At 35.7% G+C, this 16,510-nt stretch overlaps 1 protein-coding gene across 1 annotated transcript in view; it reads left to right on the top strand.

Annotated features, from left to right (window-relative positions):
* Positions 1 to 16,510, top strand: part of ADGRA3 (adhesion G protein-coupled receptor A3) — a gene marked incomplete at its 5' end in the record, with an annotated part of 59,725 nt that overhangs the window by 40,768 nt on the left and 2,447 nt on the right. The window contains 8 exons of the mRNA XM_082314780.1: positions 398 to 547; positions 3,312 to 3,473; positions 3,748 to 3,951; positions 5,098 to 5,311; positions 5,463 to 5,671; positions 10,577 to 10,701; positions 11,230 to 11,353; positions 13,193 to 13,338. Coding sequence (XP_082170906.1) covers positions 398 to 547; positions 3,312 to 3,473; positions 3,748 to 3,951; positions 5,098 to 5,311; positions 5,463 to 5,671; positions 10,577 to 10,701; positions 11,230 to 11,353; positions 13,193 to 13,338 — 1,334 coding nt within the window. The remainder of the gene's footprint in view (positions 1 to 397; positions 548 to 3,311; positions 3,474 to 3,747; positions 3,952 to 5,097; positions 5,312 to 5,462; positions 5,672 to 10,576; positions 10,702 to 11,229; positions 11,354 to 13,192; positions 13,339 to 16,510) is intronic.

The raw sequence follows: 16,510 nt of genomic DNA on the forward strand, positions 1-16,510 counted from the left end.
TTGTGTATTTGAATTTCTTTTGGCTTCTCTTGCTATAAAATGCCATATTTTAGGAGCTTTGTGTTGTCATGCCTAGGCTCTGGTGAAAAGGAAAATAAGCATTTGGCAGTACTGTCTTTTTTTTCTGCTTTTCTTGGTGCAACATCTCTCTCCCTTCTAGGACAACAGGACAAAGGCCAGTTTCCGGCAGCAGGTACAAATGCTGGTTCTCTGGCTTGTAGGAAATGTTTTTGCTAACAGATAAGGTGGTAGTCCCTGGCCACTTAAAACACTGTGATCCCTGTGGGAACTGCTATCCTCTTTGAGAAAATGCTTATTTATTAATTGCTGAAGTGTTGCCTCTATCTTGTACTTAATTTTCACTTCTTCAAAACGCTTATGTTTGTTCTCTGTGTAGATGCCGCTCAACCTTACTAATGCAGTGGCAACAGCAAGACAGCTCTTGGCTTACACCGTTGAAGCAGCAAATTTTTCTGATAAGATGGATGTTATTTTTGTGGCTGAAATGATAGAGAAATTTGGAAGATTTGCTGAAAAATATAAAGAGGTAACTGGATAATTTGCCATCATTTTAAAGATAATCGAAGTGTTTGTCCTTTAGTATTCTGAGCAGTGAAACCTTCTCAACGTTAGATGCAGGCACTGAGTTAGTGGATTATCAGATTCTATTCCATGTTTTTGTTTGTTTAGTAGGTCCCTGAAGTTGCTGACCCATGGTCACAGACTTTGCATTCGCGCTGAGATGATCCAGCATTCACTGGACCTGTAATGTGAGTAACACCTCTGGTCAGCACTGGAGCAGGGAGATAGGTACAGTAAGTCTGTTTTTATTTACTATGGAGTGGGTCACACAGGTTTTCATTGGTATGTTCTTATCTAAAAATACAAATAATGAAAGCCTCAGAGATCCTCTCAATAATGAATAAAACAAGACTTATCTTCTCCCCTCCCACCATGGTAGGCTGTCTTTATTCAGTATTGAGCTGTATCTCTAAGGTTTTCAGTATTCCTATATCTTGCAGGATATAAGGTAAGACATTAAAATAAAATCTTAGAGAACGCTCATTGTTGGGGAGAAAAATGTGAGTGGTTGAATAGTCCCACCAGTGGGTAGGAACTCTCTGTTTCACTGCTGAACAGAGGTTATATTGATCTCACTGTACAGTGCATGTTGGGAAGCTGGAGACCACAATCCCTCAATTTTAAACTTGCGCAAAAAAAAGCCAAATTTCCCCATCCACCCTCAGCAAACCGTAAATGCTGGTTGTAAATTCTTTGCAGAACTCCTTGGAGAATTTTCAGGCTAAATCTTTTTACAATCATAGCTTGGATTTTTTTTTTGTGTGTGTATTTTGGAATTATGCAAGCAGCTCATTAAATGACTGGTTTTGTACCCAGTCGAAAACAGAAACATGTTTTAGATTGCTGCATGATTTGTTAACATTATAAGGATATTCTTTTCTCAGCTGTGATTTATTGTCTGTAGAGTGACACAATCTGGCATTACTTTGCCATGTTTGAAGGTAGTAGATGATATGAAAATATCCAAGTTAAATTCATAGGTAGTTTTGGTCTTAGATGATGTATTTTTTATCTTAATTGGTTTGATTTGCAGTCAACCTTTGATTTGCTGATATATTCAAGGAATGTGAGTGCAATTTCATTTAATTTTTAGTAGCTATTAATAAGACTTAGTTATTTCTTATTAGGGTATTATTCTACAAACTTCTTGACACTGTATTCACTTATACATCTTATTGTCAGTTCTTTGTTACAGTGGCTATTCTGAAAGATAAATACTGTAAATTATAAAAAGCCTCATTTAATAGCTTTTTCATGTCAGAAGAATAAACGAAACTGAAGACAAATATTCCGAAAGTTTGTAGATTGTATTAAATGGGAATGCAGATTGCATTAAATTAGAATTAGTGTATTTAGTTTGCAGATTGTTTTAAGTTAAATGCAGTTGGAAAAGCTTGTGTGTACCTTGATAAGCAGGGGAAAGAATGTGTAATATTTTTTAAAAATATGAAACATGAAACAACTTGAGTCCTGTGACTTCAAGATCTTAATATTGACAATTTATTGTAAAACCACCATTTGTTGATGTGTAAAACATGTTACCAGTTTTCAAGTAGTAGTAACTCATAATGAGCATCTTCAATTAATGCAACTTTGATTTGTTCTTGAGAATTTAATGGAAAGGGCTACAGCCTGCAAATGCTGCTTGAGGCTGTGTTAGCTGTTGAGAATGTTTACTGATTGTAGCTTCTGTCCCTAAAAGAGACAGTTCTTAAAACAGTAAATGTTTTTCTATTCCTGCTCTTGCCTTTATTTTTAAAGATTTAAAAAAAGAAGAACAAACTACTGTTCTCTCCTTATGAGTAATATTCTGAAAAGAAATTGGGAAGCCTGGATATTAAAGATGATGTCTTTCCCACATCACCCTGTCTGTCTGTATTCAGAAAACTCCAGTCCCTGAACTTAGGCACTGTGAATTGCATTTCAGTCAATTCAAATAGAAAATACATGCACCTTCACTTTTGGTCCAATATTTGTCACTGTTCCTTAAATGTTGTGAAAATCCAGTGTAGGTCACTGTCAATGTAGGTGCTCATTAATTTTAGCAGAGTTGTGGCCTAAATAAATGAATTCCCTTTATAGTTTGTATTTGTCCGTCATACAGAAGACAGGGTAAGGGAGTGTGAGCATAAACTTACAACAATGTCACTGGTGGTTTGAAAGCAGCTCTGGTACCTACAGGTGTTTGCTGTCTTTTTCACAACTTGCGACCTAAAACAGTTCATGCAAAACTGAAGGCAAGCAAGGAAGGAATCAAAGAAAAGGCAGACGTAGCGAAAGGAAGAGAAGCAGAAGGGTTGTGTGCTAATTTTTGCCTATATTACTCTTTTCTTATTATCTTCCCTCATGCATGCAAACTGTATCACTGTTGATTTATAGTTTATTTATTTTAGGTTTAAAGTTGATTATAAATAGTCCTTTTAAATAATTAGTACAGTAGAATGTGGAGTATTACACTCTTTGCTTTTAATGAAATATCTGTATTTCTCATGTTTTTGTTTTCTAAGTATAATGTAAACAGACACATTGGCATAACATTTTTGTTGGATGGAGGTAAATGAGTCAAAGTATTTCAGTATCTCAACTTGACAAGTGGTGATTGAAATAGGAACAACCTATTTCCTTTTGCTTTCTGTGCTGACAAGTTGCTCTGTATATATCACCTGATAGCGATCCTACTGGATGAACTCTTTCAAAGATATAAAAGTCTTATTTCTCTTCCCTGTTAGCTTGGTGACGTGATGGTGGACATAGCAAGTAACATTATGTTAGCTGATGAACGTGTTCTGTGGATGGCACAAAGAGAAGCAAAGGCTTGCACTAGAATTGTACAGTGTCTACAGAAAATTGCTATGTATCGGCTTGCAAATGGAGCTCAAGTTTATTCTACTGTAAGTATAAATTTATTTATTTAGAAGACATTTTGCTGGCTCTTGAGTTTCAATAGCTTTTTATTTTTCTTAATAGATGTTGGCATTATCTGAAATGCCTACTATTTCTGTAGGGAGAAGAGAAGTACTCTGAACAGATTTATCCCTGCCAGATAAACAGAAACGGTTTGCTGGGTGGTTTTTTTACTGTTATGGCAGAGAATCCCTTTAAGATTATTTATTATTCTTCCTGTGGTGTGTAAAATTATTTAATGTTTGATTTTTGTCGTCGCAGTATTCTCCAAATATTGCTCTTGAGGCTTATGTAATAAAGGCTGCTGGTTTCACTGGGATGACATGCACCGTATTTCAGAAAGTGGCTACATCAGACCGTACAGGACTCGGTGATTATGGGAGAAGAGATCCAGATGGAAATCTAGATAAACAATTAAGCTTTAAGTGCAACGTTTCAAATACACTGTCAAGTCTGGCTTTAAAGGTCGGATACTCATTGTTTCCTTACTGACTTTGTAATAATATCTTAAATATGAATCATTTGGAAAGCAAGCTTATTTTATTAATTTCTAATGTTGAAGTAGCATTTTTACATAATCCAGAATGACTGTGACAAAGGATAATTAAAGTGACAAAGGATAATAAAGTTTGATTATAGAATAATATTTTAATGGACACAATTTTTAATGAGTAGATGTGGGTTTCTTCATTAAAACATCTGAAGTTGAAAGATGCTTTCAGACCTTTTCAAAAGTATGGAAGATGAAATGCTCCCTAGTTCATAATACTACTTGGCTTTATTTTGCTGTATTTTCACCTTCATTACTTTTTAAATCAGATATTACCAGTCTCCTTAAATATCTGAAATATTCCGCTCAGAGTGATGCTGTAATTAAGCATGAAGTAGAAAACAGACCTGAAAGATTTTTACTGGGAAGTGTGTGTGCGCATGTACGCGCGTGCACACACACACACAGATATATCTATATAGATATATATATATATATAGACAGATAATGTGGGTGTGTATAGAATGGAAACACTTCCTCATATTAAATAAAAGTATTTTTTCAGTTACATTCACCAACATACCAGTTTGCTTTTATCACTTCATGTGCTTGAATGTCACTGCAGGGTGTATATTTGAAAGTATATTTCTGTAATTCTATAAAATTACATGCATGCTTCCCTACCCAAGTATAATTTATATACAAGTTATCAAAACCTGTTTGTATACAGTGTTTCATTTTGAATGGTACCAATGCACAATTACAGCATTTCTCTTTGTCTGCTTGTCTTGGTTGCTGCTTTTAGATGCCAATAGTCTAATCTCGAAAACTCTTGAAATACTTTACTGATACCAGCTTCAACTTTACTCTCTATAACAAGTAGGGTAACTACAGAATCTTAACTTCTTTTTTTCTTTTTAAAAAAGTGTTAAGACTGTAATAACCTGATTCAACTATTTTATCATGGATTACTTGGAAACACTGTCAAATAGGTTTGTCACAATATGTAGTCTGCTAAATGCATTAATCTCTGACACTGTTCAGTTGGAGGAGTTGCTAATTTAATCTCTGTAAAGAATTTAATTTTCTCTTTAAAACTTTAAAAATCTGTTTATTTTTAGAACACAATTGTAGAGGCTTCTATACAGTTGCCAGCTTCCCTTTTCACCCAAAAGCAAAAAAGAGAAATCAGACCAGCAGATGAATCTGTCTACAAGCTTCAGCTTATTGCATTTCGCAATGGAAAGCTTTTTCCAGCAACAGGAAATTCAACAAATCTGGCTGATGATGGGAAACGTCGTACAGTTGTAACACCAGTTATTCTTACCAAGATAGGTTTGTTTTTTATTATTACTGTATGATCCTTAAAAATAAGAACCATCTTTGACTCCTTTGTTTCAACTAGTGTATATCTAATACAAGTTTTTAGCATCTAATGTGTTACATGTTGAGAAATTTATGTGCAAATACGTTTCTTTTGTAACAGATGGTTTAAACCTAGCCAGTCACCACGTTCCTATAAATGTGACACTGCGGCGCATTGCGCATGGAGCAGATGCTGTTGCAGCTCAGTGGGACTTTGATCTACTGAACGGACAAGGGGGATGGAAATCTGATGGTTGTCGCATTCTTCTGTCTGATGAAAATATTACTACCATTCAGTGCTACTCCCTCAGCAACTATGCAGTTTTAATGGTATGACACTTAGAATTACATGTCTCTTTCTGGAACTTAAAAATATTGAAAATGCAATTATGTAGAGTTTTTTTCATGCATTAAAGAAAATGAGCATTCCCACGTTCCATTTCACATAAAACTAAACATAAGAAATAAATCTTCAGTTTTTGCTTGTATTGATATAAATGTTGATGTAAGATGAGGTTTAAGTGGAAATCTGTCAAAGTGAAATTAATTGCTGAATATACTAGACACAAAAGATTTTCATATTGAAAGTACTATATTATGGGAAGCCATTTTAATGAGCTACTTAATCAAATGAGCTTTTATGAATTTTAGTCTAATAGTGACAGTTTAAAATAAAGAAAGGTAATAGTTTTTTCAACTATCTTCTCTGTGTTAGATGAAATTTGTTAGCTTTGTTGACAGGAGGATTATCCCAGGTTTTGTTTTTGTTTTGTTTTGGTTTTTTGCTGTGATCCATAATGAGAGATAGCTTTTTCACTGCGAATTAGCTATTCATTCACTAGTATGTAGATCTGATATCAGAAGACATGGATTTTTAAAAGGAAAAAAAAATCAAACCATTTAGTTACTATCCAAAATATTTTTGAAATATTGCTTAAAAAATAGTACCTGAATTCTAGTCTTAGCATATTGATGTCAAAAAAAAAAATGGTTAACCAGTTCTAAAATATAGTGGTAGTTGAAGAAGAAGGGAGTGAGACACCTTCTTAGGTTATGAAGTAGAATTTCTTCTTTGTCTCTTCCCAGAGCTCTTCATTTCAGAATTTGGCCTGAGAAGGTTCCCTTTTTAGAGATGGTGACTGCTACCCTGCTTACCAGTCACCACCACAGATGCTAAATGATAAACATACATAAAAATGGTAGGCTAGTAGGAAGATGAGTGAAATAGTAAGAGGTTTAGGAAATACTGTCAACTTAAGTGTAAATTTGGTATGGGTTTTGTTGTAGTTAATGTGCTCTGTGTGGAATTAAATATATATTTTTATGTAATTGTACGTGGAAGAAAGAGAATTCCTTTATGATAATTAGTGCATGAGAAGTTGCTATTTTTGTTTTGCAACTCAAATTTTCAAAAATCTTCCTCTTAAGAGAATTAAATAGTAGAATACCAAAAAGCTAAACGTAAATAAAATTAAGGTTTACATGCCAAGCTTTTTAAAAGGGCTCAGAGAGAGCAACTTTTCACTTTACCTCTGAAGGTACTGTTTTAAATTACTTCAAGCTGTTATAATCCTATAGTTGCCGCCTTTGATATTTTTTAAATATATAATCCTTTCCTAAAACATAACAGCGTTCTTTAAAATGGAATTAAACTTCATTTGTATGTGTAGTATGCATGTAAAGAGAGATTATGCTTTAAATTGGTCACGTTTCTGCCATCTGGAGGAAGAAAAATGTAGAGCATATTCAATCTGCTGCTGTAAATGACTATTTCTAAATTAATACATAGTAAGATTATATCAATATCTTACAGTGTGTTGCTATATAGAGAACTGTTGACAGTCCAAAATCAAAAAGTTAGAGGAAGGGGCAGCTTTCTTCCGTTTCTGCCAGTGGCTTTCATTCTATGCTTGCTCAAAAGTGTTATACCTTAAATATTTAGCTACTTCCCAAAATGTGAGGCTGCAGGGAGTGGAGAGGAGGTGGTAGGTAGAGGAGGACAGAGTAATGCTCGTCTGTTAAATGTTCCTTGCACAGTTAACAGTGCAAAAGCTCTGGATGTCTAAGTAGCTGCTGAAAAAAGTTTTCATAATGCCTATCCATACATATTAACTAAAAAAGCCTATTTCATTTGTAGACTCTCATAGTGGTGTGAAAGTCTGGGTTCTGGTCCCAGGCTCATAGTTCTGGGTTTGGTTTTAGGAGTTTGGCTTTTAATTCAGCAGTTGTCATTACCATCAAATACATGAACAGTAGCGGCCGGAGGGACCTGAATGCAATATTCCATCATCCTGGCTGGATGGCGAATGACTTAACCAGAGTTACTTCACTCTTTTTTAGTCTACTTCACTTTAGTACATATGTGTGTAGAAGAAAGCAGATGGTAATGTACTAACCCGTCTTTATACGTTTCAGAACATAATGTAAAGTACACTCTGATAAGGCAACCCATAATTGAGTGCCTAGTTTTCTAATCTAGTGATTCAGGAAGATACAGTTACAAAATTTTGTATTTTTTTGGAAATCATTTTAACCACTGTTTAATAATAGAAGAGGTAACTAGGAGGCTCAGCTGAAATCTCATTATTATAGGCCTACAGCAGAGGAAAAAAAAAAAACCAGCAATGGTAGTTGAGAAGAAAGAGTTCTGTTAGTTGTCTATAAATGCCCCAGTGTTTTTCTTAATGCCATCTCTACTGTTATTTTACTGTCATACTTTTTTATTAAGTTATTATTTAGGAGTAGTTTAGCTCAGAAATAACATTATTAGCTCCCTTCACTCCTTTTAGTAGGTCTGATTAAAAATATCAGTGCAATTGGTAAGAATTCCATTGACTTAGTGGGTATTGGGTCAAGGCCTTTGCTAGCTAGGCTAGTTTTCTCAGATGTCTTAGATTATTGTAAATCCTGTGATTTTTGTAGCTCTTGTTCTCTAAGTTCACACCAGTATATGCATGACATCTTGTTACGGGTCACCAATCTGGAAGCAGCAACAGGAATTCTCCTACAGTTTCTGTCCTCTGATACTCACCGGCTATGTGTGACAATATATTCGCTCCTGCTTGTAACAGCAGTGAGTTCCTAGGGCTCTCCAGCTGGCTATCAACCAGCCCATGGGTAGTGTTGAAATCAGATGACACTGGCTGCCTGAGGCATAATATCTTGTGATCTTTCTCAAAGTGTTTTTTCCAGGTGCCAAAGAAAACCAAATACATAAAAATCAAGCTGACAATCTGATTAAATTAGTTTGAAATGAGGTTGGTGAGTTAGTTAGGAATAACAAATTTATATTCTGATGAAAGAACAATTGAAGGAGTGGTAAAGAGACTGCTGGCTAATTTAATTGTAAGCTTCAATTCAAGAACTCTTTTCCCATCCATGAAATCAGATTACCCCTCTTAACTTTAAAAACAGATTGTGTATCACTGTGATTTTTTTTTTCAAAACAAACTGAAACTTCTTCCTAATGTTCTACTGTTCTTTGTGAATTCCAAATTTGTTCTCCTTTCCCCCAGCACACTTTTGAACTTTGCCAACTCTAGACGTTTAAGAGTGACTCTCACTCACAAGTATAGGTGAGACAATTTTCTGTATCCTGTCTGTTCTGAAAATTCTTTTTAATAGATATTTCCACTAATCTTAGTTAAGAAGATTTGTTTTATTTAGCGCTGAAAGGGACTGAAGGGTTGTGTTTTTTTTTTTTTTTTTCTTTTTCTCTCTCCATGTTCATTACCTTTATGGAAATGGAACCCTAGTAAATTGTAACTGCATCCAAACAGAATTATTTCTTCTTGCTATTCTTGTTAGTAAAAGAAAATATCACTCCTCAGATGTTACTTGAAATACTGCCATGCTTTAACAGTCCAAGGTTCCATTTCATGCTTACTCCTTGAGTAATATTTTGATGGGTGGGTTCAGAAAACTTCAACAATGCTAAAGAACTGTTGAATTCTATTTGAGTTATCAACTATCTGTTGCAGTCAACCAGTAATTATAGAATAACAGTCTGGTAGGAACATCTGGGTGTCATTTGGTCCAATTACCTGCTCGAAGTTTGATCAGCTTCAAAGCCAGATCACATTGCTTCAGGTCATATTCAGTCAAGCTTTGAGTATCTCCAAGGACAGAGATTACACAGTCTCTCTGGGCAGTATGTGACCACTTTCATCAGAATTTTTTTCTAGTATCTAATCAGAATTTTCCATGTTGCTGATAATGTCCATTGCCTCTCACCATTTCCTGGTTCATGTCCAAGAAGAGTTTGAGTCAGTCATCATTGTACAATCCCAGTAGGCAGTTCAATGTAATAATGAGATTTCTCCCATCTTCCTTTTCTTCTTGAAGATGAAGAAACTTAGCTTTTTCAGCCTCAGACATTGTGTACTTCAGCCTGCTAGTCATCCCAGTGATCTGTTAGACTTGCTCCATCCAGTATGTCGGTGCCTTTCTTGTACTGGGGAGCCTCAAATTGAAGATGGTTCTGCAGAGGTGGTCTCACAGTGCTGAACAGAAGGGAATAATCAATTCACCCGCTTGCTGTGGTTTTGCTGACACAGCAAAGTGTGGCCTTGGGCTGCAGGCTACACTGCTGACTTGTGGTCAACTGTCATCTACCAGTGTACCCTCAAGTGGTTCTTTGGTTGCTTTCTATTCAGTCCAGTGCCCAGCCTGTATTGTTGCATGCATGGGGTTATTCCATCCCAGATACAGATCTTTTCACATTTTCCTTTGCCAAATTTCATGGTGTTTTATCAGCCCATTTCTCTGGCTCACCAATGTCCCTCTGATTTTCCTCCAATCTATTGATCAGTCTCCCCAGTCTATAGCATCATCTGCAAACTAGCTGAGGGCCCTTTCTATAACATTCTTTGGGTTTTCGCGGAAGGTAATAATCATAACTGAAACACACAGTTCTACATGCTATACGTGTAAGTATTTTAAGAAGAAGAAAATGGTGTGTGTCCATAAGCTGCTAACTTCTCTGTATATTCAAGCATATATGTTTAAGTGTTCTCTAAGATGTGTGACTGCATTTATAAGGGTCAGCCAGAATAGCAGGTAATTGTGGAAGAAAGCCAGGGACATCAAATAATAAATAATTGGAGGGGCGGGGGGGTGCAGGGAATTTCATCTAGAAGGTTCCCGTTACTTTATTTTGTCTCCTCTGCTATCCCCGCTACCCCCACAAAATGAAGACATCAGGTGGACTAATGTTAATTTTGTTTTTGTTGTCAGGACTTGACAGGAGCTGAATTATATATGCAGCCAGCTGATCTTTTGCATCCAGTAATTTATGCCACTGCCATGGTTTTGCTAATGTGCCTTTTGATGATCATAGTCAGTTACATATACCATCACAGGTATGAATTAAAATTACTAGACTAAAAAAATTAGTTTCATAGTGCTTAACACTACTTTTTGATAGGAACATGCTAAGTAATCTGCATTTTTTTTCCTATAAGGTTAGTTGATGCAAACTAATAGTTAAGCAAGTAGCGATTTCATCTGTTCTTGAGTATGACAGTTTAGCTCTCATAACCATGTATGTCTTTAATTTTTCACTTTTGCTTCATGATGAAAGAAGATACCACTGAAGAATGATGGTAGAATTTAACAAACTGTTCAGCCTTTTACGTTTCTGTTGATGTGAAAGCTTGAAGCCTAAAATTTTTGAATCAGGCCCCAAATAGTTGTATAAAGCTAGTTATAGGAGGGTGTTTTAATTTCTTGTGATGAAGACCAGAGATTATATTTGATTACAAAGTACGTGGTAGTCAAACAATCATTAACAGTAATTATCTCTCATTTACCACAAGTGTATCTTGCTAGTTTCAGAAAGACAATATTGCAGCTGTGTTTTATGTTATCTAATTTGTTTCTTTTAACAGTGTGATCAGGATCAGTGTAAAAAGCTGGCATATGCTAGTTAACCTGAGCTTTCATATTTTCCTGACATGTGTGATGTTTATTGGAGGCATAACTCAGACCAGGAATGCCAGTATTTGCCAAGCAGTAAGTAAATATGCGAACGCTTGAAAAAACTAGTTACCAGTTTCATACTCCTATATATGTATATGCCTCCCTTGTCTCCTACAGAACAGTAGTACTGTACAAGCATTTTCATCTGAATGTAAAATTTAGACAAAAAACCAACCTCTTTTTTTCTTAAAGTTTTCTCTTGTATTTTCGTCCAGCCATGAAGATAAAACTAGTTTGTTACTTGAAACCTGGAAAAGTATTTCAGAAGTGCAACAGAAATTTTTTTTTGCCCAAAATGCAATCACAAAAATGTTTTACCTGTTAGTTTTATTTTTGAGACTTACTTATTATAAAATTGTTTTATAGGCCTGTATGTGGCCTTTACAGACCATGTGAAAACTGATTTCCACAGGTGTTAAAATATTTATTTCCATTTGCTCAGTATAACCTAAAGGGAGGGAGAGAGAAGTGTTTCAAGTCAAAGACCCATGTTTTCTCTAAACAAACATCACTAGCTTTATTGAGACTCCACTTTTATAATGATTCGTTCTTCTAAGATTTGGCCTAGTTCAGTTGCAGGGTTTCAGTATAGTAGCAGTTGCAGCTTTGTGAAATTCTTCAGTGAAATTTTTTTAATATTTTCATTTTTTCATTTTTCCATCCAGTGATTCATAAAAGTTTCTATTCCCTCACCATAATATTCCGTAATGCTTTTTGTTTGAATTTACAGTAGTTACTAGGTTGACGGTTCAAAGTGTTGCAATAAAATATGTCCCTGCTCTTTCTCCTACAAATATAAAGAGAATGCTAGTCTGTGTGCATGCATATGCATGTGCACGCACACACATATATGTATATGGAGATGAGGAAATAGTTTGTTGAACTGTAATCTTTTTTCTTGCCTTCTTGGAGACAGTAATCATCCAAGAGAAATTCTGTGATATGGATGGGTTGTTCAAGAGTTGTGCTTTTACTGGTGATTGAAACTTGCAAAAAAACCCCACCTCCAGTCCTCTTAACAGCAACTGAAGTGTTACCTCTTCCATACACGTGTGCCGTCATTTAAGGGATATATGAAACATACCTCTTGCAGTCACTCCATCTCAGTGGTCGCTTATAAGTAAGGAAATGCAGGACGAATGGATTGTGCCTTTCCTTGACAAAACTCCAGGGACTTTGGGAATTCCTGGAACTTTGAAGAAAACAATGTTCAGTTTATAAAAAATTGCAGATGTAAAAGGATCTGACAGACAGCCGTTTTCTTAACAGTAGTGCCCAGTCAGTCTGTGAGGATGACTTTGCATTAATGTTTGGGCTGGTTAAATATTTAAAGTATGACACTTGCTTTTTTTTTGCATTATGTTAAAATTGCTGATGAGTTTGTTAGCTGTCTATATCTTGCTGCCTGCTACGTAGTTACCACGATATCATTAGCTTGCTGTTGCCTTACTTGTTTCAATTTGAATAATATCTGTAACACAAGACACTTTAAAGTTAAATGTTTCATAAAATACAGTTTCTTAAAATGTATGATTGAACGTAATATTAAAAATGTTGGCCAGCAAAGTTCTTTCCACGTTACTAAGTTTTCCTTCCACTAGGGGCAACTGCAACTATGCAGCCTCTCCAGACTCAACTGATACAAAAATGGGTTTGCATAACATATTCTACTTTTTTGAAAACCACAATGACTTGCCATTTAGAACAGTCATAGTAAAATAAGAGGGTTTTTTCTTCTCTTGAACTGAGCTTTTAAAAATCTAGGCTTTATGCAAGTTGCTTGTTAAATGATTAATTTTTTAACTTGGTAAAAAGGACATGTTTGGGGGTTCATTTTTTTATTTTTATTTTTATTTTTATTTTTTTTTTAAGGTCGGGATAATTCTCCATTATTCTACTCTTGCGACAGTACTGTGGCTGGGAGTGACATCTCGTAATATTTACAAGCAAGTAACCAAAAAAGCAAAAAGATGTCAAGATCCTGATGAGCCACCTCCTCCGCCCAGACCAATGCTGAGGTGAGCTTGTTGTTTGTGTCTGCAGCTCGTTATTTCCCAAGTCGCTATGCTCATACTCTGACCAGAAAATGTAACAGGTCACTACTGTTATTTTGCAAGTGCCTTTCATAGAAGATTTTCTTTCCAGGTGTGTAAAGTCCCTTCCAGATTTTTCTGTTCCTCAGCATTATGTTAAGGAGGATGAGGTAAAGGACAATTGGTCTTAGCGTATTACTGTTGCAATGCTGTGTTCCTGATTTGTAAATTAAGAAATTGGTAGCGTTTCAGCGTCACTACCGGAGCTTTGATTAGGACTTCAGATAGCAACACTTCCCATGAAATTATCATAGAAGAAATTGTGGAGAACTGTTATCGCACAATTAATGCAACTTAAGTAAAATTTTAATGTTTTCCAAAGACTGCTTACAAATAGTTTGAAAAATAGGTATCAGTCATTATCAAATGAAAAGTGTTCTTTGTGAAGCATTCCTCTTATAATGTTTATTACTGAAATGGGAAAAACTAATTATCTGTGAAATTCAGCCTATGTGAAATACTTTTAATAGAAAACACTAACATACTTTGTTCATATAGCTTGCTGAGCCTCTGGATGTTAATTAAAAACTGCTAAGCTGAAATTCTCCACAAGGTGGCAGAAGTTGATTAACTTTGATTAGTTAGAGGCAAATCTTTAGAAAGCTTGATTTTAAAGTACAGAGACTGCAGAAAATCAGAAATGCTTTTCTGAATGTCATCAACTAAAATTTGCAGTACTATATACAACCCAACAGAAATATTGAATTGATAAATTTAGAAGGTAAAAGGTTAATATTTATACCAATTAAGTGCTGTCTTTGCTTTCCTTAACTTTTATTATTTTTCTTTTAAGAAAAAGTAAATCTGTTGTATTCACTGTAGGATATCATGCCCATCACCAACTCTGTGCCTTCCAGCAGGGTACCGAGTAGGCTTTTTAACATCTGTTGTGATCCTCCCTGTGCCGCCGCCTCCCCCCCCCCCCTTTGGAAGATGTTACATTAAAATTACCAGCCTCACAGGCTCAGCTCTGCATAGACATAAACATGTACGTACCAGTTCAGATCTGGATGCCTCATCTGTGATAATGGCAGTAACTCTGGAGACAAGTATCAGAACAGAGCAAACGTTTCATATTTTTCAGATTTTCTCAATGTTCAACTTCTTGCACCTCAGGGATTTCCTTAGTCAGATGTGTGGTGTTTTTGGATGGAACAGCCATAGAAGGATGTTTTTTGTTTTTGGTTTTTTTTTTTTTTTTTTTTTTTCCTCATTCAGTTGTCTTTTAGACTTATGTTCAAAACAAAACTACCCATAGTGGCATAGGGCAAAGAATTTTGTGCAAGTTTCTTGCTTGTTTGGAACCAGTCAGCTACTGTTATCAGGCCCCCTGTTTCTTGAATTTAAAGAGACAAAGCAACCAATTCTCTGTTTGCCTCCATGCTGTTTATATTTATCCTGTGTATGCCTCTTCAGAATTGCAAAGGGTCTTTTGGAGCAGAAAAAAACCCTGATACATGTATGTAGGTACACATTTTTCTCCTTATTTGCCGTATGTAAATTACTCTGCTTTGTGTTCTTTGGGTTTAAAGAAGCCCACCTTGCAGATGATAGGTAGACATGACATTTACACTGATCTTCAGTTCCTGTAGGTATTTTCTGAGGGTGGACTTCATACCTGTTAAGCTTCCTTCCCCTCTAGCATAGATAAGCTTTATTCTTTTATTTTGGGAAATTCATTGCATGTAAGACAATTTTGTTGGTGGTGATGATATTCATTCATCGTTAATGGGACTTCGTCACAGGTCATGAACAAGGTGGAAAAAGACTTTGAAATGGATCCAGTGTTCTGCAGAAAGCCACTATAGACAGTAGAGAAGAGATTTGCTGTGGCTCACAGTAGCCATGTTGAGAAGATAGTGCAACATTTGGCACTGGTTGGAATTTCTTAACGTGTGAAAAACTTTATGCCAAGTATATTGCATTGCCATGCCAGGCAAGAGGGTGTAAAAATAACTGAGGTCCTCAGCTGCCAGTCACAAGAAGGAAATGGAGTTTGTCGTGCATGAAAGGTATTTTGTTCAGCAAACTCCATCCAAGACAAAAGGAAACCGTTTCAAATTTTGTAACTAAAAGTGCTGCTTTGCAAAGACCCTCACTGAAGATCTTAATGATGGGATACTTCATGAAAAGCGTGAAATAAAAATATTTGTATTTCGTAATTTTATTTAAAACAAATACAAATACTTGTATTGCTATAATACAAATACTGGGTGAATGTCCTGCTTAGAAACTCGGCATTTCACTATTTAAATTTTTTTTTCCTGTTATTATCGTAACACCTCTTCTTGTACCATGTCATTAGATATGTTTTTCTCTTTTTGATCTAACTTAAGGAAAAGTTTTAGCTTGTACAGCATTCTGCTGCAAAATCTTAATATTACTGCATCTTCTCTAGCATACTTTATATATGTTCTTTAGTTACTGTTCTGTTCGTACAGCTCCTTGCTCTATGATAGTTTTGATTTGTAATTTGAGCTCTTAGGAATTGCTGAGGACTTAAACACAGCAACAGACAAGTGGTTTGGGTTTTTTTTGTGTTGGGTTTTTTTTTTTTTTCTTTTTTGGCATTAGTACTTGGTATGGTTAAAGGCCAGTTGTAAACATGTTCCTTCAATACAGCAAACTGAACTATGGCTACAAACAATCCATATTGCTTCACTCTCCCACCAGTAACAGTTTGCCTTGTGTAGAACCCACTTCACCTAGCTGTTCATGTGTGAGTGGTGGTACATCTTTGAGGCAGTGGTTTAGTAATTTGTAGTGAAAGATAAGTAGAGTAAAATCTGCCACAAAGGGCTGTTTCATCTGGCTAGCTCCTCATGGCTGCATCAAGATACAGAATAAACCAATGACAGAATTTGATCTTTGTAGGATTCAGCAGCTAAGTAATATATTTAGTGTACCTAGGCTTCCAAGAAAGACTTTATTTTAGACTGTTGTTTTGTGTCTCAAGTGAGACAGCAGTAACTTCTGGTGAATAATCTGAAATGCAGTGGAAAGGTCCAGGACCATCAGAGTCGGTGTCTCTTGTTCACAAAACAAACCAGCCATCTGTATGCCACAGTAGTGGCTTTCACTGTGTGTTCTGATCTGA

This window comes from Platalea leucorodia (genome assembly GCF_965183815.1).
Source record: "Platalea leucorodia genome assembly, chromosome: 6".
Taxonomy (NCBI): Eukaryota; Metazoa; Chordata; class Aves; order Pelecaniformes; family Threskiornithidae; genus Platalea; species Platalea leucorodia.